Source organism: Silurus meridionalis, chromosome 22 (assembly GCF_014805685.1).
Source record: "Silurus meridionalis isolate SWU-2019-XX chromosome 22, ASM1480568v1, whole genome shotgun sequence".
NCBI classification, from domain to species: domain Eukaryota; kingdom Metazoa; phylum Chordata; class Actinopteri; order Siluriformes; family Siluridae; genus Silurus; species Silurus meridionalis.
Genome location: NC_060905.1, coordinates 11,862,489 through 11,884,206, shown reverse-complemented (window position 1 = coordinate 11,884,206; position 21,718 = coordinate 11,862,489). Strand labels below are relative to the sequence as shown.

General features: G+C 36.7%; 1 protein-coding gene across 1 annotated transcript; it reads left to right on the top strand.

Annotated features, from left to right (window-relative positions):
- The first annotated feature begins 726 nt into the window (after positions 1-726).
- si:ch211-57n23.4 (immunoglobulin superfamily DCC subclass member 3) lies at positions 727-19,755 on the top strand. Its single transcript, XM_046835177.1, has 12 exons — positions 727-885; positions 7,612-7,923; positions 8,154-8,298; positions 8,394-8,524; positions 8,814-8,951; positions 9,120-9,278; positions 14,361-14,526; positions 15,006-15,256; positions 15,488-15,652; positions 17,050-17,238; positions 18,696-18,806; positions 19,625-19,755. Exons 1-12 carry the CDS (start codon positions 837-839, stop codon positions 19,753-19,755), a joined length of 1,947 nt encoding a protein of 648 aa, XP_046691133.1. The 5' UTR covers positions 727-836.
- Positions 19,756-21,718: the final 1,963 nt, after the last annotated feature.

Sequence of the window (21,718 nt, the reverse complement as noted above, 5' to 3'; positions counted from 1 at the left end):
GCCCTTCATTTCTCCCATGTCTTATGGGCTTCAACTTATCTGCAATATGTGTATATTGTGCCCTGCAATGGGGCTGGGAACTTGTCCAGGGTGTTCCTTTTCTTGTGCCCTGAGAGCCTTGGGATAGGGTCCAGGCTTCCCCGTGGCTGTGTAGGAAAATAGTTTAGAAAGCGGACTGAAAGTCAAATAAAATGAAATAGGTACAAAAACAAAAAACTCTTTCAGGGCCCATTTAACACTAAAGATTTCTTTGATTTTACTCCTGAATTATTTCTCTAGAGGGAAATGTTATGTATCTAGACAGTGTTTAAAAGTGTTTTCCTGGTAGAAAAGTGTTGGAAGCTCAATCTTAGTTAATTAATTAATAATAATAATTTTGGGGAAATGTCATGAAGAAATGGTGTTCTTGATGAGTAATTAGTTATATAATATGTGTCAAAGCCCCGCCCTCCGATGTCCCTGCTGCTTCTGACTGGTTCTCCGCAGCGCGAGCTGTCAGTGAGCGGTGTGAATGACAGATGGAAGACCGGACACGCGCACTGAGTCTCTGATGTCCGCGGCTCATTTCTCGCACCCACGCAGCCGGAGAGCATTTAGACGGTGTCTGTGGACACAAGCAGCAGTCCTCCACCCGGCATCCTCTGGACTATAATGCACAATTTTTTTTTTCTTATTTCAAATAAACAACCAAACAATAAATAAAGAACGACACAATTGTATAATTAATTCAACAATTAAGCGAGCAGTAGTTCAGGAACGCATCTGAGTATTTTATTTTAACGTTGATTTCAAGCCAGAAGAAGTTTATTTCCTGTTGTGATTGGATTTAAGTGAACATGAAGCCACGGATTCTGGTGATCTTTCTGCTGACATTTATCTTCTCATGTAAGTATCACTAACTTTCAAGCTATATCAGGTTTATAGTATTAAGCAAACTTAGATATTTTGGCAGATATTTATGATATATAAGCTTGGAGATTCATTCATAAATTTGGTCTGGGTTTATTGAGCTTACCTGTGACCCTAGATGTATATGTTGTGTTATTATTATTATTATTATTATTATTATTATTACTATTATTATTATTATTATTATTATTATTATTATTATTATTATTATTATTTTTGCTGCTTGGGCATATTGTTCCAATAGTATTATTAGTATTACTCAGTTATTCAATAATGTTTCATTGAAGCTGCACATACATAGTGTTCTAGATGTTTCTAGACATTTGGTGTCGAAACTTTGGTCAGGCCAATATACTGTTCATTTTTTATCGTTCTTAATAAAAACACTAATATATGAAGATATACAGATATATGACTAAGGAGAGTTGGGGACAGTTTCCTTTAGTTTTACTACAAAGTCAAACTGATTTGTTTCTACAGTTTTCACTGTGTGAGAATCACGCAAAGCTGTTTAAAGCTGTTATTTAAGTATACATTATACTTTGTAAAACTCCTAAATCCATGTTCTTAAACTTGGATAAAGGCATATCTAAGAAATCAAATGCTTTTAAAGGTGGATTTGAAAAAAAATTATGCACTCAATATAGGAAGTTTTATTTATTTTATTTTATTTTACTTAAACTTTGAGAAGTTTATTTCCTCAAGGCGTGAGTGGAATTTATATTAAACTTGTTTAAAAATTGGCATCCAAAAATTATTTTGAACCAAACAAGATTGTTTCGGAAACAAATATAATTTTATTACTAGGCAATCAGAGGATTTATTTTATCTGGTAAAAATGAATTCATTTAGAATTCTCTTAATGCTCTTTGAAAAAACATGTTCAAATTCCATGAAACTACACATTGTATCACATTTTCTTTTGAAAGTAAGTATTTTTCAGAATATATTTTTATAATCAGCCAACAATTTATTCAAGAACTTTTTTTTTCCGAAGCAAAATTTACTGTCAGCCTGCACTTTTACTTGCAGCCTTATATTAAACTCGACATAAGGATTAACACGTTTATTTAAAAGTTCATCTTTATTTCTATGAATCTGATGGTGTGTGTTCAAAGGCAGGAATAATAAATAAACAATATGCTCCAGCATTGTAACAGAAGGAGTTGGTTAGTCCCAGGAGGGAGGAGGGAGACTTGTGGTCTTAGACAGGTCTTATGATGACCTTGGGTGACATTAACCTCTAGGGTCCCCCCCTTCTGGTTAGTATGGCAGTCCATAGAAGGGTCTTAAAAAAAGAGCCATGGAGACAATAGTGGGCAGTTTTCTCCACCCCCTCTGACCTGACCCTCACACCCTCATCTCCATAACACTGGCCAGGTCTTTTTGGGAGACTGACTGAGATTGAAACCTTTATTAAAGCATGTGTGCACATGCATGTGTGCATCTGTGAGTGTTAGGGTAACCCCTTTACAGCTGCTGGTGTTCATGTTCTGCCTCCCCTCTTTTCTTGCTGGGTGCAACTCGGACATCAGGCAGGCAGGGTGTCCAATGAAAATTCATATGGGAAATGCATACTTTTTAGCAAAATGTAACTTTGGAAGCAGTGTTTTGTGTGATCTGTTTACTATGTTTCCTGATAAAGTCCATCACAACCATCAATTGCTTCTTGATGCATCCATGAGAATGATTTCAATACTTTTTTGTTAAAGACTATCTGGAAAAAAAAATACTATAAATAAATATGAAATAAAACAAAGACATTATTCTAAAAAGTTCCCCTATGTATGTGACTTTGGGGATACCCTGTAGATCCTAGTAATACAGACAAGACACCCCTCTAGCTAATCCACCATGCTACAATAGGAGTGAATTAGAGCACAGCACTCTAAAGCAGATATGGGTGGGATACATCTCTATCAGTGTTGGATTTAAAAGTAATCCTTCATGGCCTTTTCCTGCTGAAGGTACAATTATAAACCCAAGGTGTCAGTCAGATCGCAGCATGCATCTGTACATATTATCCCTTTATAATACTCTTTCCTGTAGGGATTTTCATTGGATGTGTAACCCCCAGCCTAAATATAAGTTGCCCTTTTTATAAGGGTTGTGTCTTGAGATCTAATTTACCTCCATGCCACTAACTGTTGTGAATACTTATAGTTGTGGACACAGTTATTGTATTTTATTTAGACTAAGACATGTACACACTTTAACAATGGATGAAGCTAGAGCATTCTCTTGTTGTTAAAACAGTCTCTGGTGATGAAGCAACTAGGCCATCTTTATTAGGCAGTAACCTTTAGTAGTTTGTGCTGGGGTCTCTGTATGCTATTCATCAAACCCAGGTCAACATACAGTTAAGTACTAAAGAAATTACATACAATTATAGCTGCTTAAATTTTTAGTAGCTCCAAGTATAAGTATTTTAAACACATATTTATAAGAATAAACAACCCTGAAAGTGCAGACTAAGAAATATAATCCGTTACATATCTAGATACATATATAGATGATAGATCCTGGGGCCTAATGGAAGCAATTTCTTAATGATGTTGGCTAAATAATGTGGGAATTTACATTTTGGAGCTAAAACACAGTATAATGTTGTGAAGAAACACTTTTGTCTATACTTTTGATTTAATGAGATTGTGGCTTAATGGAAGTGCAGATCCTCTGTGCTGACCCTTCCCCCTGTAATTACAGACTGGAGAACAAAACCATGTGTTGTCCTCCCACAATTACAGAATATTGCTTATTGATCCAAGCTAAAGGTTTGTGGCTTGACAAACCCATAACAAAGAGAGTATTAAGCATCAAACCCAATCCAATCAAAAAAACATTTTAGCTTATTTTGCTGACACCTACTTAGTTAAAGTGGCATGATCAATGATATGATAATATGATTGTTATTTATATATTCTTTGTTTTGCCAGTTGTAATAGAAACACAGTAGTTTAATGAAGTGGACACACATCATATATTGTTTTGAGACAATTAGGAGCAGTAATTGATGAACATAACAGATGTGAGATGAGCCCAACATGTTTCCTGAACCAGTCGGAAATTTCTGAGTGTTTTCATGGCTTTGAACATGGCAAATGACAGCTAATGACAATTAGCTGTTAAACAAAAGAAATGTCTGGCCTCCCTGCTAGCTCACAGAGGGGTGTTAAAGTAGCACACTGATAAAGAGCTTGTGGCAGTCATAGCTTGGGATAGTTTAACTCCCATTATTAGCACAAAAGAAGGAGTTCCAGGCCACTTCGTTGCACGGAGCCTGGCGAGCCCCCTTTTTCTCCCAGCTTCTTTACAAATCCTCCCCCAAGGTTTGTATTCAGCCATTGTTTGTGTTGTAGCTCCTGCTGCAGTCATTGACATAATGGACGAAACAGGGGAGGGAAAGGAATTTGTGAATGTGCATATGCATTTGGAATTTCGTTCAAAGCCTTGTAACACATTGTGTAAGTAGGGCCAAGTTTGAATGAGCAAATCTGCTTACTCTTGTGAGAGAGGACCATAAGAAATTATAATGAGCTTAACATCAACAAATACTCTGCACATCCAAGCACAGATGTTCTGAAACAAGTACAAAAGTCTATGCACACACACAAACACACACACGTGTATATATATATATATATATATATATATATATATATATATATATATATATATATATATATATATATATATTCATATATATTCATATATATATATATATATATATATATATATATATATATATATATATATATATATTCATATATATATATATATATATATATATATATATATATATATATTCATATATATATATATATATATATATATATATATATATATCATTTTATTAGCTATACAGTGTATCTATTCTATATGTTAGAAATATTTATTTTATTTTATAGTAGCAATTTTAGTAAATAATAATGAAGCAAAACCTCAAATAAAATGTACATAGCATCCATAATTCCTAGCCTTCTCTGTCATCTTAATTGTAATGATTGTCTCTCAAAAAAGCAAATGGAGTGAAATCAATGAAATGATTTGCTTATGTTTGCCTTGATGTTGTCGAGCCTCAGTTAAAGTCTTTGTCTTGGGGATGGGAAAGCTTATTCTAAGGCCTGGCCACGAAAATAGTAGTGAAGTTCATGGCCAACCCCAAGTGGAGACAATAAATTAAAAGAGGGATAGAGATGGCTTTTGATGACTGGACACTGTCACAAGCCCCCACTTCTCCCATTCACCTTTATCCAACTCTCTCATGACCCTTTAGGGGATCGGGGCACAATTCAAGGGGTGGGGATGGGTGGAGGACTCCAGCTGTGCTGGACATCCTTAACAAGAACGCAGAATCTCATTTCCACTATTCTTTACCTGAAAATTTATTCCTCCTCACACTTGAACACTCAAGCATTTAGATTGAGAAGACATAGTTTTGTTGAAAGTTGTAGAATTAGTAAGCCTACATCTATACATTATATTAATTATTTTTTTAAATGTAATGCAACCAATTTAAACAAATACAAAGACACATGCATTATGTTGTAATATTAGTATTTTTACTAAAAAGGATATTTTGATTCAATGGACTTTTATTTGAAGTACCACACCAATACATGCTTGTACAATATTGCTTAAAATTGTAGTATCCCATGAATTTGTGCTGTGTTTATATAGATTTGATCCAGTTTATGACATAACCTCTTTTCCCTACAAGCCATAACTGAATTATATTATCCCACAGTGGGCAGGTGGGGGTGGACCAGGGGTCAAAAGGCAGCACAGAACAGCTGAGCAAGGCTTTCTGCATGTGCTGATTGTGACACATCACCACATAAAGAGTGAAAATAATCTTTCAAAATCATGCCCAAACTGTTTATGGCAATAAAGATGTGTCATATAGGGATCGAACAATATCATTTTTGATTCAAAGTTTGATTTTGATACAACACCAAACATCATATTATAATTCCCTGGACTAAAATGAAAGCATGAAATAAAAATGACACTGTAAAAACAAAAAGAAAAGGTACTACACAATTTTGTATGCCTGTTTTGTATATTTGCTGGTTTCCATAGGCATGTGTTACTGAGAAACAAACAACTTTGTCTTTATAAATATTATATATAGTTTACAAGGGGCTCATATAAATTCAGCCCATGCATAATTTGCTTCATATATTGACATAATGTAACATAAATATATTTAACATTTAATATATATTTAACACATTTTGTATAAAAAATGTATTGAACTTTGATATTATGGCGGAAAAGCATAATATAGACAATCATATATATAGCTATGCTGATTGTAGAAAAACCGATGGCTTAAAATTTGTAAGGTTAAGTCTGTTGCTGTTTGTTGTTGAATTTAATTGTTATTGCTGTTCATATTATAATGTTTAAGACAGGAGCTAAAGCAGGTGCATGTTTATTAGGAACAGTGTCAGAGGTGTGATGTGAATAATATCCCGTCCCATGGTGGGGGTTACTTGTGTCCAGAAGCTACTACTTCACATTTTATAGTGCAAGTTCAAGAGCAGACTTCAACAACAGCTGGGACTTAAGCAATGGCTATCGCCCTGGGTCACTTTGGGGCATACGTGTGGATGGGAGTGTGGAGACGTCCATCTGAAAAGAAAAGCAAATGAAGGAAAGAGCCAAAGCATAAAGGTTGACACTTAGAGAGGACCGGGGTTAGCGAGTGGCATGGGAAAGTCACCTCCAAGTCAGAGTGAAAGGAAAATGGGGTCTGAGGTGGGGGTATGGAAGGGTGGGTGTCTGCATAAGTAGGGGGCAGATGGCCCAATCTGAGAGAAGCATGGCTCCTGATGGTTGATTGCAGCTTTTTTTAGGGAGTTGGAAAAAGGGAGTTGTCACACTGTTATTGTCATCAGGGTGGGCTTACTCAAAAGTGGCTGCTTTAACTTGACCTCATAACCTTCACCACTCTTTGGGTCTCTTTTTTTCTTCGTCTAGATCCTTTTTGGTTCAGTGGACTCATGGCATTTGGCCTAATTGTTATAGCCAGGCCCTGTTTGATGATATAAAGCTGAAGAAGATATTGAGAACATAACACCTTAATCTAGCAAGGCAGTGTAGTTTGGAAGAAAAGCTTTGTTTATATGGCAGTGATCCAGTGATCTGTTTTCTGTGTTAAAAATGATATATTTCAGAATCAGAACAAAAAACTTTATTTGCCAAGAAAAGGGTCACTTTCATTGAATGTGACTTGACAATTGCCTCATTATTAATGAAAGACAAGTACAGTTAATCTCAAAAATTAAGAGTATTATATCATGATTTAATATCATGAGTATTTAAAGAATTAGTTGTGGGTACAAATAGCAGTATTGGCTTGTTTGAATAAAGTTTGATATAGATTATAAGGTTATACTTAAGGGGAAGTTACTGTCTGTATGTCTGTTCATTTAATTTTATGGTTGGGCATATCATTCTTTTTTCAATAATCATTTAATACAGTATCAGCAATCATGATCTCAACATCACAATAAAGTTAATTGTCAAAATATACTGATAAAATCCCAAAGAATTGCTGCATAATTGCAAGTAAACCTATTCATTTTGTGACCTTAGTATTCTCTGTTTCTAAAAGCTGAAATGAACCTTATAATACCAGTTTCACAATGTTCTACAGTTGAGGTCTAACCAGCTCTCTCTTTCTCTCATGGTCAGGTGCTTGTAATAGCTTAGAGCTGGCCTTTCTGCTCCAGCCTAATGACGTAATTGCTGTAAGGGAGAAGCCGCTAATGTTAGACTGCCGGGTGGAGGGTGAGGAACCCATCACTGTGACGTGGCTTAGGAATGGAAAACCGGTACCTACAGGAGCTGGTGCACGAGCCATAGTTCTGTCCAATGGCACCCTCCTGATTCGGAGCTTTCAGAAGAAAAGAGATGGAGATTCCACTGATGCTGGAGAATATCACTGTGCAGCCCAGAACCGTTACGGCATGCTGGTCAGCCGTAAGGCCCGTGTTCACCTGGCATGTAAGCTTTAAAGTTTTAATTATATAATGCACATTGAACAAAATATGTTTTCCTAAAAAACATAGTGTTGCACCTGTCAAATTCTGCTTATTGATTATGCAAATACACGTTGTACTCTACATGCAAGGTAATAGATTTATCCATTTAAATAATTAACAAATGTGATATTAAATTAATGGTAATTTTGTTTTCACATCTGTGACATTTATTTATTTATCTATTTCATGCAGCCCTTCCTAAGTTTTACATGCATCCAGAGTCCATGATGGTGGACGAGGGAGGAGTGGCACGTTTTCAGTGCCAGGTGAACAGTATTCCTGAGGCCGGCATCACCTGGGAGAAAGATCGTATGGCCATAAGCACATCAAATGAAAGGTAATATAGAAACTAATATTTTTTTTTTGTGACCTATTCTCCTTCTGACAAAAAAAAATCCCGCTTTTTCTCTTCCCTCTGTCTGTGCAATCCAGGTATACACTTCTCCCCATGGGCATCTTGCAGATCACTGGGGTGAAGAAGTCAGATGCTGGGGTTTTTCGATGTGTTGCCACAAATATTGCGAACACCCGCTACAGCCATGAAGCCCTTCTTAACGTCACTGGTCAGTAAACATTTCCTTTTTAAAAGGAGATAGAAATCAGTTTGGTAAAACAGAATCTAAATGCATTGCCTATCACTTTTGACATCATAACATTTTCGCTAATAACCTGGCTTGAGCTATATATCCTTCATGAAATAATAATCATAGAAATACTAAATGTTTATCGACATGTTGCATCTTTATTTTATAAATAATCATGATTTCATATTGTCGTATGTCATAGCCGATTTCATTTACATTTGAATTCTGCATTTTTAACACATTTTCTCCCAAATTTATTTTCCATCAGGTGGTGCTTCACGCATCTACAAGGAACCAGTGATCCTGTCTGGCCCCCAGAATCTCACTATCACTGTCCATCAGACAGCCATTCTGGAGTGTATTGCTACTGGAAACCCCAGGCCTATTGTGTCTTGGAGCAGACTGGGTTAGAACTTTCAGATTTTCATCCCAGCATGTTTTAAGTGATCTTAATATGATGCTTTTATTGTATCATCACCACAAACATTCCTGTTTTTTCGAGTGTGTAGCACACAGTGTGTACTAGATCTATGTACTATACTTCAATTGTGTTTCTGTGTGTTTGGGTATTCAGATGGCAGATCTATAGGTGTGGAAGGAATCCAGGTCCTGGGCACAGGGAATCTGATGATCTCTGATGTGTCCCTGCAGCACTCTGGAGTGTATGTGTGTGCTGCCAATCGTCCTGGTACAAGGATGAGACGTACAGCTCTTGGCAGGCTAGTAGTTCAAGGTAAGCTGCCATGAGGTATAAGAATTTGAAATATGGGCAACTTAATTAAACTTTATAGTCCAATCCAGAGCTATTGTTAATTCCCCTGTGGAGAGACACAAGTTCAAGTTTATTTCTTTAGCGCTTTTAACAATGGACATTGTCTTAAAGCAGCTTTACAGACTGTAAGAATTATAGAACAAAAATGTTTAATAAGTGAATTATGTGTATTTATCCCCAATGGTCTAGTGGTTAGGATGTGGCGCTCTCACCGCTGCGGCCCGGGTTTGATCCCCGGTCAGGGAACCAACCCCAGCCACTTTCAGTGCCGGTCCCAAGCCTGGATAAATTGGGGAGGGTTGCGTTAGGAAGGGCATCCAGCGTAAAAACATGTGCCAAATCAAACGTGCGGAGGATCCGCTGTGGGGGCTTCCAACGGGAGAAGCCAAAAAAAAGATTTTATCCCCAATGAACAAGCCTCTGGCAAGGAAAAACTCTGTTAGATCCCATGAAGAAAAAAGCATGGAGAGGAACCAGACTCAAAAGGGGAACCCATCCTTATTTGGGTGATATCAAGAGTATGATCATAAAAACAATACAAAACACCAGAGTGTGAGAAATACCATGAGCACTAGAGTGTGTGATTATAAATAATGTCCTTTCTACAGTCTTTAATGTCAGTTGAAGTTGTGGAACCACGTTCCTTGTTTCCCCGATTTGATTCATATAATCTACATATTGGGTTCAGGGTTCTCACTGTGATCCATTCTAGGATAAAGCAATCTGAATATGAACTGAATAATTGATGAATAATCGATGGTGAAACTCACTCTGTGATGACAATATATCATAATATATTTGACTGTTTTAACTGTAGGTAAACATTTAAACCAAAGGAAGCTAAAGGATGATTTCCTGTAAACTGACGAATGGCCAGAAATGAAACTGGACTTGTGCTTAGTAATTCTATCGGAACGCTAATTGGTAAAATGTCAACATTCAGGATCTCCAACTAATCATTACTGCTAACCAGGAGAGAAAGATGTCTCCATACTTTCTCCATCTCGTCCAAATCCTGAGAGCTGCGACTAGCATTTTTGGTAATTGCAATAGCAATGAAGCTATTGTCTAACTAGGCATTAGGATGTACGGGTGTGGAAAGATTAGGGAATAAAGCCTTCAATAAGTAGTCTCACTATTTGTGCCCCAAGCTGACATGGCTCATCCATCATCCTGCCACTGTCTATATGCTTAGCCTGCTCATATTTCTCTATGACATTACCCTCACTAATTGGACATCCTCATGGTAACTGGACACACAACTTGGCCATAAATGCCATTAATTGTAGAGTGTGTTCAATTTAGTTAAAAGTGAGATGTAATTGTAAACCAACACTTTCTTACTGAAATGTAAAACCTTAATACATTATGTTAGTCTTTAAATATAAAAAAAATGCAGTCCTTGTGTTTTGGCACAAAACACTGTAAATGAATGGAAAAGGCATAATAATGTTCAGCTCCTTCTGCTGCCTACAACACTAAAAAGTCAAAGGTGACTATTTTTAACGAGAAATTCACTCTGCTTTAGATAGTTATCTATCAGATTATGTATAATAAAATTAGTCTTAATATGAAATCCTTGCATGCAGCTGTGTTTTTTTTCCAATCTATATCCCAAGCGTTCATCCTTAATCTGATCAATCAATAGTCCTGCCTATCTGTTGTATAAAATGGGTTTGGCTGTGTAGCCATGGGGATTAATCTTTAATATATTCATTAATTTATTGATTTTTTTAAAAAGAGCAAAACAAAGAGTTTTACAAAGAGGCTTTAAACCCAAAACTAAAATAAATATAACATATAATTTGCTTTTTTTTTTCAGGAAGTTCATAATCAGTTGATTACCTTGGAATAATCAGTCACATTGCACACTAGGCAATAATATTTTACTCATTTATATTATATATTACATTTTATGTTCAAATTTATACCTCCTGCTCAGAGTTACCAAGACATAGAAGGAAATAAGAGATATTTAATCTTACACAAAGCGTTCTCTCTCACGTTCTCACACTTCCCTGTGTACTTGACCCATGGTCTGGACAGAAGTCCTAGTCCAAACAGATGCCTTCATGGAAATGTCTAATGAAGGATAGACAGAAGGGTCAGTCATAGCAGAAACGTGTGTTTGTGTGTTTAGTGTGAAAATCCATCACCTCTAACCTTTGGCCTGTCAGTTCTCATCCTTTGACACTTTTGCCAATGGCGGTTTTAGAGCAGCAGGGGTGAGGTGGAGCCTGGTCTGACAGACCGCCGATCAGAGGTGGAGCTCAGCACAATTTATGACTCCCAAATGAGAACGGGAGACGGTCGTTCAATGCCCCTACCCCCAATTTTACCCCCACAGTAGTGGGGTTGGTCGTTTTCCTCACAGCTGGGAGTCAGCAGAGAGAGACGAAGTTCAAGGTACAGAGATGTGGTGGGGGTCTGACAGACCCTTTAGCTTTGTCTAACAGACCCTTTGATATTCATCTCCTTTATATTTGGGGTGAGAATTTTCATATGAAATATTATAGCAAAGTCCAGATTCAACAGCTGACAGATGATCAAGTTTTCTCAGAACATGTGGGAAAATATTGCTCTTGAATATGAGGATTTCAGACAAGCACTTAAGTGTTGCTTGATGATTTGATTGTCCCAGGCAAAACAATTCTTCAGGTACACTTATTCTGCATACAATATGAAGAGACTATTTTAGAACTTTGTAACAGTTCTTATAAAACATGTGTAATACTTATTTATACATTAAGACTAAAAGCCAAAAATAATTAAATTTTTATATATATATATATATATATATATATATATATATATATATATATATATATATATATATATATATGTCTGCTCAAAGTAAAGGTCATCACCGAGACCTTGCACACAGGAAGGCTGATCAATACTATTCTAAAGATTGGTTGATGTGAAAGGTTAGTGACACTGTCAGCTAGGTCTCAGCTGTAAACTACAACTGAGTAGGAGTAGGACCCTCTCCCACAATGGGATTCAATTTTTTTTTTTATTACATTTCATGCCACTTTGCACAGTATTTGCTCTCAAATATATAACTTGATATTTAGGTGTTTTATAGGTGTTTTATTTAAATTAATTATTTAATTAATTAATTAATTATTTCACTATTTTACAAACATCTTAATTCTTTGATATTGTTTGATAATGCAGAGTGAGCTGTTAAAATAAGTCAGAATTTGGTGGATTCGATTCACCCCAATTCATGTGGATCACATGTCTCTTAAAATCACATGGAATCTTTATTATTACTAGCTCTAAATCGGGGGTCGGCAACCCGCGGCTCTAGAGCCGCATGCGGCTCTTAAGCGCCGCCCTAGTGGCTCCCTGGAGCTTTTTCAAAAAAAAAAAAATATATATAATATAATATTATTTCAGTACGATATAAATTAATAAACATTCTTAACGTTTTTCAACGTTGTAAAAATGTGTATAATAAATATTTAATTTCAACATTTCTGTCAACGAAGATTTACGTCAAAAAAAACTGCGAAACACGTTTCTATGGCCTATGCACGTTGCACATTTTGTTGTATTTTCGAATCCTAAAGTAAAAATGACATCAAAAATCAGCTTTCTTTATTGTATTTCTTTAATTTCATCAATGCAATGAAACATAATACATTAAAATTATAATGGAAGTTAAACTTAAAACACCATCGTACAGCAGAGTAGTCACGTGGTGCGTCATTCTCTCCAGGATGCGCTGCAGGGAAAATAAACATTTAATCATGAATGCTCACTATGTATTTGTAGCCTACTTATCATTTTGATACTAAGGGGGTAATATAGACGCTTACATTACCTTCATTATAAGGCTTATATAAGGCGTTTAATTTTTTGCGGCTCCAGACAGATTTTTTTTTTTTTTTTTTGGTCAATATGGCTCTTTCAACATTTTGGGTTGCCGACCCCTGCTCTAAATGTACCAATGTTTATGTTTTCATGTTTTCACTTCCTGAAATGTTATTCTTAGGATGGGAGATTGTTTCCTCACAATTTTGAAGCCACAATCAATCAACTCAGACACACAATTATACTTTTTCCCTTTAGGGTGTTTGTGCATCCAGCTGATCTATATTTTTGTCTATAGTCTTGCAAACCGGGGTTTACTGAATGAACCGATGAATGATTCTCTGTTGAAATAAGCTTGTCTTTGACCCTTGGCCTTTTGAGACACCCACAGACCTTCTTCCCAGGGTTGGAGAGTCATGGACCTCCTGTGAGGGTGTAAGAGGTCTGGTGGGGGTTTAGCCCTAGCTAGTGTCAATAGGTTAATAAGATGCAAGTTTTGGGGGTCTGGAGCTTTCTATATATTCACGGCTTTTGTGAGGCCGTTGAAGGAGTGTCATGCGGAACGGTGAACCCACATCTGCCCCGCTGTGCAGACGGACGATCCACAAACGTCACTCCGGGAGACGGAGCAGGTTTAGAATATTTAAGTTCAAGATCATATATTAAAGGTTGACTTCAAATGGTGGTGGATTCAATGAATGAAAACTTATTTGTATGCAAAATCAGATTGCTGGTTGAAACCCACTGAATTCTGCAAATATGATGTTATTGACACTTTTAGATTCAAGATCATCACATTATTGTCTTTATTCGACTAGTCAGATTTAGGTTCTGTTAGTGCAGGGGTGTCCAATCTATCAGGTGTTCCCTTGATTGGTTGGAATGAAAACCTGCAACCACACAGGCCCTTTGTGGAAAAGATTGAACACAACTGTGTTAGTGCTTTCTTTAGCACCTCCTGTTATTTTTACATTTACATAGGTGTACAGCATAACAATGTTGTATTATTGTTGTATTATTGCAAACTTAAGTGCAGATTAACATTTCATTTTTCACATATCCAGACTGTTCATTTCAATGCTAACAATGCAGTAATAGACTTTTTAAAATGGCAGTTTATTGTGCTATACACTTGTTCTTTGTATGTTGGGACTTTCTACTCTTTCATGTTTTTGATTTTTTTTTATCTTGTTTGTTTTTGTCACCTGCTTGCATGTGCAGCTCCTCCTGAATTCATCCAGTGGCCACAGTCTGTGTCTAAACCAGTAGGGGGCAGTGCAGTGTTTACATGTGTAGCTCAAGGAGTTCCTGAAGCTCACCTCATCTGGCTAAAGAATGGCAAGATCCTCACACCTGGAGACAATGTCAAACTCACCAACAACAACAGGTGCAATTTAAAATTCACCACGAACAACACCAGATTGTTGCTAATGCTAAAAAAAAATTGTAAAATACACTTAATAAAATGGAATAAGCCAAATTTAGGACTAAAACTAGTCAAAAGCTGAGGGTAAATTCTCTCTGTCACCACACGATGTCAGTCTTTACTCAGTTGTAACTGCATTCCCAATTTCATACAATATTTGCTAATTTACCTATTTCTTTAATAATATTTTAAATTATTATTACCAATGGTCAACTAATAAGAAATAAAAAAAAATTCCCAAAATTTACCAATAATATTCTTTTAATCTTCCATTATAATACTTGGATTAAACATTCGAGATTAGATTTCTCATATTGATCCTATAGTTTAGATTTTTTTTAAGTTCAGAAAACATTAGATGTATAAAACTTTTTTTTTTAAATATTGATGTAGATATAAATTTCCCTCTATTCTCATAACAAATAAAATATATCCCTCAGTACTCTGGCAGTGACTCGTATCACGTCTGAAGATGAGGCCATCTACCAGTGCATAGCTGAGAACAGTGCTGGCACCAACCAGGCAAGTGCTCGTTTGGCTGTGACTATGGCCACAGAGCTGCCTGAATCTCCTCAGGGCCTGAAGGTCACACCTCTGTCCAAAAACACCCTGCAGCTGTCCTGGACTCAGCCTCCAATAGAAGTGACCGACAGCATCATCGGATATGTGTTACACATCCGCAAAATGGGTGGTAAGTAACACTGCTAAACTGCCGATAGGTTCACTAGTTCATTTGTCTGAACTTCAAAATGCATTTAAACTGTTACACATTATAAATTTCTTATTATTTTAGCCACTAATTATTGTTATCTAAGATTTGTCTTTTTTTTATGTAAAAATTTGAAATGGCAAATTTTAAATAATTTCTGTTTTATTCTGTCATAACTCAAAATTACTTATTTGATGATTTATTAATTAACAGAGCCAGAAAATAAAGAACTTCAGGAAGCTGTGAGCAAGACAACCTACCAGCATGACCTTATAAACCTGGAGCCAGCTACCACCTATTCCATTTTCCTGAAGGCCTACTCTCCTCTGGGTGCGAGCCAGGAGTCGAGCACTGTTGTTGCTACAACATTAGGGGGCGGTATGTAACCGCTGTTGTGTATGCCAAAAGACACAAAATCTAGAAGCTAAGATTTCTGTCTACTTTTCTTCTTCTTTTTCTTTCGGCTTTTCCCATTAGGGGGTCTCCACAACGGATCATCCGTCTCCACACCCCCTGTCCGCTACATGATTTTGGAGACACCTTGTCTCCAAAACGTCCTACATGCGCTGTCCCTCTAATAAACTAATTTCTAATCCTGTCCATCCTCGTCACTCCCAACAAAAACCTCAGCATCTTTAGCTCTTTTCTTCACTTCTCTAACACACTCTCCATTACTTTGCACTGTTTACCCCAGGTACCTGAACTCCCCCACCTTCTCCACCTCTTCTCCCTGCAACCGCACCACCCCACTATCCTCCCTATCATTCAAACACATGTAATCTGTCTTACCCCTACTGACTTTCATTCCCCTTCTTTCCAGCACGTACCCCCCACCTCTCCAGGCTCTTCTCAACCTTATCCATACTCTTACCACAAATCACAATATCATCTGCAAACATCATAATCCACGGAGATTCCTATCTGACCTTATCCGTCAACCTGTCCATCACCACTGCAAACAGGAAAGGGCTCAGAGCCGATCCTTGATGCAGTAAAAACCTCCACCTCGAACCAGTCTGTCGTTCCTACCGCACACCTTACTGCTGTCACACTGTCCTCATACATGTCTTGCACCACCCTCACATACTTCTCTGACACACCTAACTTCCTTACACAATACCACAACTCCATTCCCGACACCCTGTCATATGCTTTCTCTAAATTCACAAACACACAATGCAACTCCTTCTGACCGTCTCTATACCTTATACTCTCTACTCCATCAACAAAACATTTCACTTATTTGTATAGACTATAGTTTAACTTCATACCACACATTCTGTGTACTCTTTTCAGAATATGATTAATTCTTTCAGAGATGCATAAATGTAATAAAATGTGCAGATGCTTGAGCATCTGTTTATTTGTGAGTCACCTTTTACTGTTGTGGATGGTTCCACATGGATGCACTGGACATTTGCATTTCCCGACATCATCTTTTTTTGGCCAGGATACTGTAACACTGCCTTCCAAGCTTCTGGTAGACCAGGTATTTTTACCTGCTATTGTGAAGGGTCAGAATCCTGTTAATGTTTGATTTTCTTTTAAAATAGTTGATTAATTTGGTAATTAATTGATTTGGATTTTACCAAACAGGAAGATCACTGAACAGTAAAGGACAATAAAAGTGGTGACAGGAACATCTGAAACATAGGATTTTGTACATTTGCTTAATTATTTATGCTTTATGTCTGTATATATATATATATATATATATATATATATATATATATATATATATATATATATATATATGCTTTATCTCTATTTTTTAGCTCCTATTCCACCTGTATTCTTTACCAAAGTGATGAATGCCTCATCGGTGCAAGTCCTTTGGGAGTTGCCAAACAAGCCAGGTAAAGTCGAGGGTTTCAGACTGTCTTACCGCCGCGTCCCTCACGGAGATTTCCAGGGCCCAATTCAAATGTCGTGTCACACTACTGTTCACACTATTGCACACCTTGGTAAGTGTGAGACTGTCAGAACACATAGTTAAATTTGGATGTATTTGTGTGTGCTCAGTTAATTACAATGTACTTTGGTGTATTTACTATGGCTGTCAATCGATTAAAATATTTAATGATTGTCTTGAAATAATTTGTGATTAAGTGCAGCTTTTTTAAACATTATTTTTGACAGCCATAGTATTTACACAATGTTTCATTGGATAGAACATCTAAATGTGTGTGTTTTCATGTAAATAACTTTACTATGATTATTATGTTTTATATAAGATTATAAGGCAGCAGAAACATTTGATTTGAATGATTGTACAATAAATGCTATGAGTTTTATCATTAATGTGCTTTGCTTTCATTAATATTTTGAAGAACATAGTGTCCTTTGGGCTTATCTGCAAAAAAGAAATGTATTTACATTAACCGTAATTGTGTGTAACAAAACCATTAATGGTTTAAGATGGAGGTGGGATTGAACAGAATTTGAGCGAAGACCATCTGCAGTTCAGTTGTCAAGTAATTGAAGAGATAGACAGTTAATGTTGTGTTAATGTTGTTTTAGCTATAGGCCTGGATTAAAAAACCTACCTCAAGTACCTCATTTCTGTAGTAATTGTAGACTTTTATACATAATCACATAGTTTATAAATCTCAATATCAAGTCAATATGAGGATTAAAAAAGGCCATTAAAGCCGACCACAATGAAGAAAAATACTCACCCACTTCCAATCTTTGTAGTTAAATGAAAAAATGTATTTAAGATTTTAATAATCCTTAATATATAATTTATTCATGCATTGCAGATTATTAGCTGTGAATATTTGTCATGGTGGATTATAAAAATACACACTAAGAAGGCAAATTCCATTAATTCAAATATGAATGTAAATGCTAATCAGGTGATCTATGTTTGATCTCTATCAGCACTGATATTTTCCAATCTATGTCAGTGACGTGTCTGCACAAAATGATCAGTTGTGACATTTGAAACACTCAAAAAAAAATCATGAATGTAGTTATCTGGCTTTTTGTGTGTACGTGTGTGTGCGTGAGTTCAAAGTGTTCAAAAAACTCTTATCATGCCATCTATTAAAACTCCTGATATAAATCATTGCAGTTGACAGTCAAGTTGTTGATAGATATTAGTTTTTTTGTCCCATCTAATATCTGTCATACCTCAACCATGATATACTGTATACATATAGGGTTCATATTTAGGAGAAAAACAGCTAAATAAATGAAATAAATAGATTAATAATAATTGAAGGCATAATGTAGGTATAGTGTAGACAGCTTCAAATCAAGATTTAAAAATAAAGCTTGATAAGTGAGAATAGGTGCCTATAAACAGTCCTGATTAACATTTTTTCCTGACCCTCATTCAATTAATGTCTCTGAGTATTTCGTTTTTTTGTGAAGGATTATGTGATTAATGTTTTTTTTTTGTGTGATGGCGCCTTAGATCCTGGTGCTGTGTATGAAGTCAAACTGGTGGCCTATAATGGAAATGGAGAGAGTGACTGCTCTAAGCGTTTGGTATCACTGGCTGAGGATGGGACCACAGCTAAAGCCAGTGCTGGTAAGGTTAAATGAATGCATGTTTTGAATGTTTTGAAATAACCAACTACCGTATTTTCCGAACTATATAAGCCGCTACTTTTTTCCCACGCTTTGAACCCCGCGGCTTAAACAATGAAGCGGCTAATTTATGGATTTTTCCTGGTTTTTCCCGGTTTCACAAGATTCAAGCCAAAAAACTGAGCCCCATAACATTAGACCAATGAAGTTGCCGAACGGTTTTAGGTGAACCAATGAAATTCTTTATATTGAATCAGAGGCGCTCCCACTGAATCAGGCTGCACCACATCATAAATATGGATGATGTTCCTCTGACGTTTGACCTGCGCTCACTCGGACTGTCAACTGGAAATGCGAATCTTTCGTCATGCTGAAAACAACCAGGCATGAAAAAACGCACTTCACCTGTGTTCTGAGCTGCACGGCATCGGGAGAAAAACTTCACCGATGGTGATTTTTAAACGCGTGACGATGCCAAAAGATAAACTCCCGAGAGAAATTGTTGTGAAAGGAAGGAGGACAGACAGTGGACAATGACTTTCTTGGTAGGCTACTGTTTAGATACAAGCCGTATAACAGACACTGTCTTTCGTTAAAGCCTGTGTAAAGCTCATTAGTTTCAATGTAGGACCTGCAGCTTATAGACAGGTGCGGCTTATTTATGTTCAAAATAATAATCTTTGTAAAATTCAGTGGGTGCGGCTTATATTTGGGTGCGCTTAATAGTCCGGAAATTACGGTACATTAATTGGAGAATCCCTGTTTGGGAATGATATGCTGGTACAAATTAATTTGCCGATGCATTTTGTGCAGGGGAGGAAAGCAGGTGCAACTGTAGGGAAACTGAGGGCTCATTAGCAGGGATGGTGGTTGGAATCCACATTGGAATGGCCTGCATCATTTTCTGTGTGCTGTTCCTTATGTTTGGATACCGCCGCAGGTAAAGTTTCATCATATGAATATCTTTTAGAAATTTTAGTTCAGGGTGGAAAAATTTTAAATGTTGAATGTTTTTAGTTTCCTCTGCAGAAAGGGGACACAGGACAAATGGTCTGTGCCAAGCAGTGAGGATGGAGGACACCATGCTCACAGTAATGGCATTTCTAAACATGGGGCACCAAAACCACAAGCTATCGAGCTTGTGCCTCAGGTAATATTTAACACATAAATAGATCAGTAAAATCTTCTCAGCTGTTTTAATCAGAGAAATATTATACAATGTTAATAGATTTTTTTCTGTGTCTAGTTCACCACCATCATGTCAAAGTGATCTAAAGTATCTGTCTTGTCTAATGAAAATTAACATCTAGTCTAGTAACTGTAAATGCATGATGAAATACACATGAAAAAAGTACCTATTGGTCACAATTATTAGATTTTTTGTCATTTATCAAAATGTGAGTTTATTTCCTAAAGGCTTTCAGTAATTATAGTCCATCAAGGTTTAGTCAAGTGTGGTGACACTGTAATATATTGCAGGTTAAAAGAATTTTAAGAGAAACCAGTTCACAGGTTGTGAGATTAAGGGACTGCTGATCAGGCAATTAGAAGACTGATTGCTCTAGGTAAATCCCACTGACTTTGCTTCTTCTCTCTGCCCTAGGGTCAAAACCAGACTTTTCCAATGCAGTGTCAAGTTCTTATAGAGCAGCATTCATCTGATTTGCCTGGAACGGATGCAGGCACTGGCTAGCACAGTCTCTAAACTCACCTTACCAGCACTCAGCCTCCCTGTGGTTCCCCTGTCTTGTCTGCCAACCAAAGACCCCCTTCTGAACCCCTCAAATTACATGTTTCAGTTGTGTAAAAGAAAATGCTGCTATAATGAATAAGGGCTTAACTGTTCTTGCTATGGGCTTCAGAATAATAGTAATTCTGAGCAATTAGTCTTAATTAATATAAAATTGAGCTTATTCACATTTATTCATTTATTCATATTTAACCAAAGCTTTAATACCTGTAAATACTGTATTCTTAGTAGAAAACACTTGCTTGAAACACACAGAATACACCACATTACCTAGTTTTAGAGAGCTTTACATCAAGCCTGTGAACCAAAATAGGTGTGATATTAGAATAAATGTAAAACAACTATGTTTTAATATCAGAGGACGTTTTGCTCAAACCAAAATTAATTCTAGCAACGGTGTCCTCTGGTAATAAAATATTAAAATTTTGCACTACACAAACAGAGGCCTCATATATATATTTACAGAACATAAAAGAGGCATATGTAGTCTCTACCGAGTGTGCCAAATAGGCTAGCCACATTATGACTAGGTACAGGTTTAGTTCTCCTACCCTTTTGACCTTAATTCAGAAATACCAAGAATAATAAACTGCCTTGTGTTTGTGTGAGAATTGATAGTTATACACCATAAACGCCTTGAGGCAGACAGAGTTGAAGGAACCATAAAGGCAGTCCCTTTGCTGTACTTTTTTTCTATTTCCATTAGTAACCCACCAAAAAGCAGCATACCTCCAAAGATATCTACCTCAGAATGTCTGAGCCATTGTTGCTCTTGTTAGCCTGCTGCTGTTTAAGCAAGCCTACCTCAGCCGAAAAAAGATTCTGGGTTTATCTCATTTCTTGGCGTATGAGTGCTGACTTAGGATCTATTTTATAATTTACATAATACATGATTATGTGAATTGGGAAAACTCCTATTCTCTCAGCACTCTCACTCTCAGAAGTTTGATCTATGGCCTGCCCCATCTCATCCTCTGTGTGCCAGTGCCAGTGCCTGCTCCCACGCCCTCCTGTGCCCACCTGGTTACTGCCATGAAGAGTGTGACCCTGGTTTGACTCCACCCTATTTCTGCCATTACCCCAAATACAGCCTTAGTGGACCAAAGCGACTGATCGTCTCACTGCATTTTAAATTAGCACAAAGTATGGATAAAGAA

Bases quoted from the DNA above. Each gene is read 5' to 3' on its own strand.
- si:ch211-57n23.4 (XM_046835177.1), top strand. From the start codon at position 837: ATGAAGCCACGGATTCTGGTGATCTTTCTGCTGACATTTATCTTCTCA. The intron at 14,527-15,005 runs GTGCAATTTAAA...TATATCCCTCAG, and splicing joins AAACTCACCAACAACAACAG to TACTCTGGCAGTGACTCGTA. The intron at 17,239-18,695 runs GTAAGTGTGAGA...ATGGCGCCTTAG, and splicing joins TCACACTATTGCACACCTTG to ATCCTGGTGCTGTGTATGAA.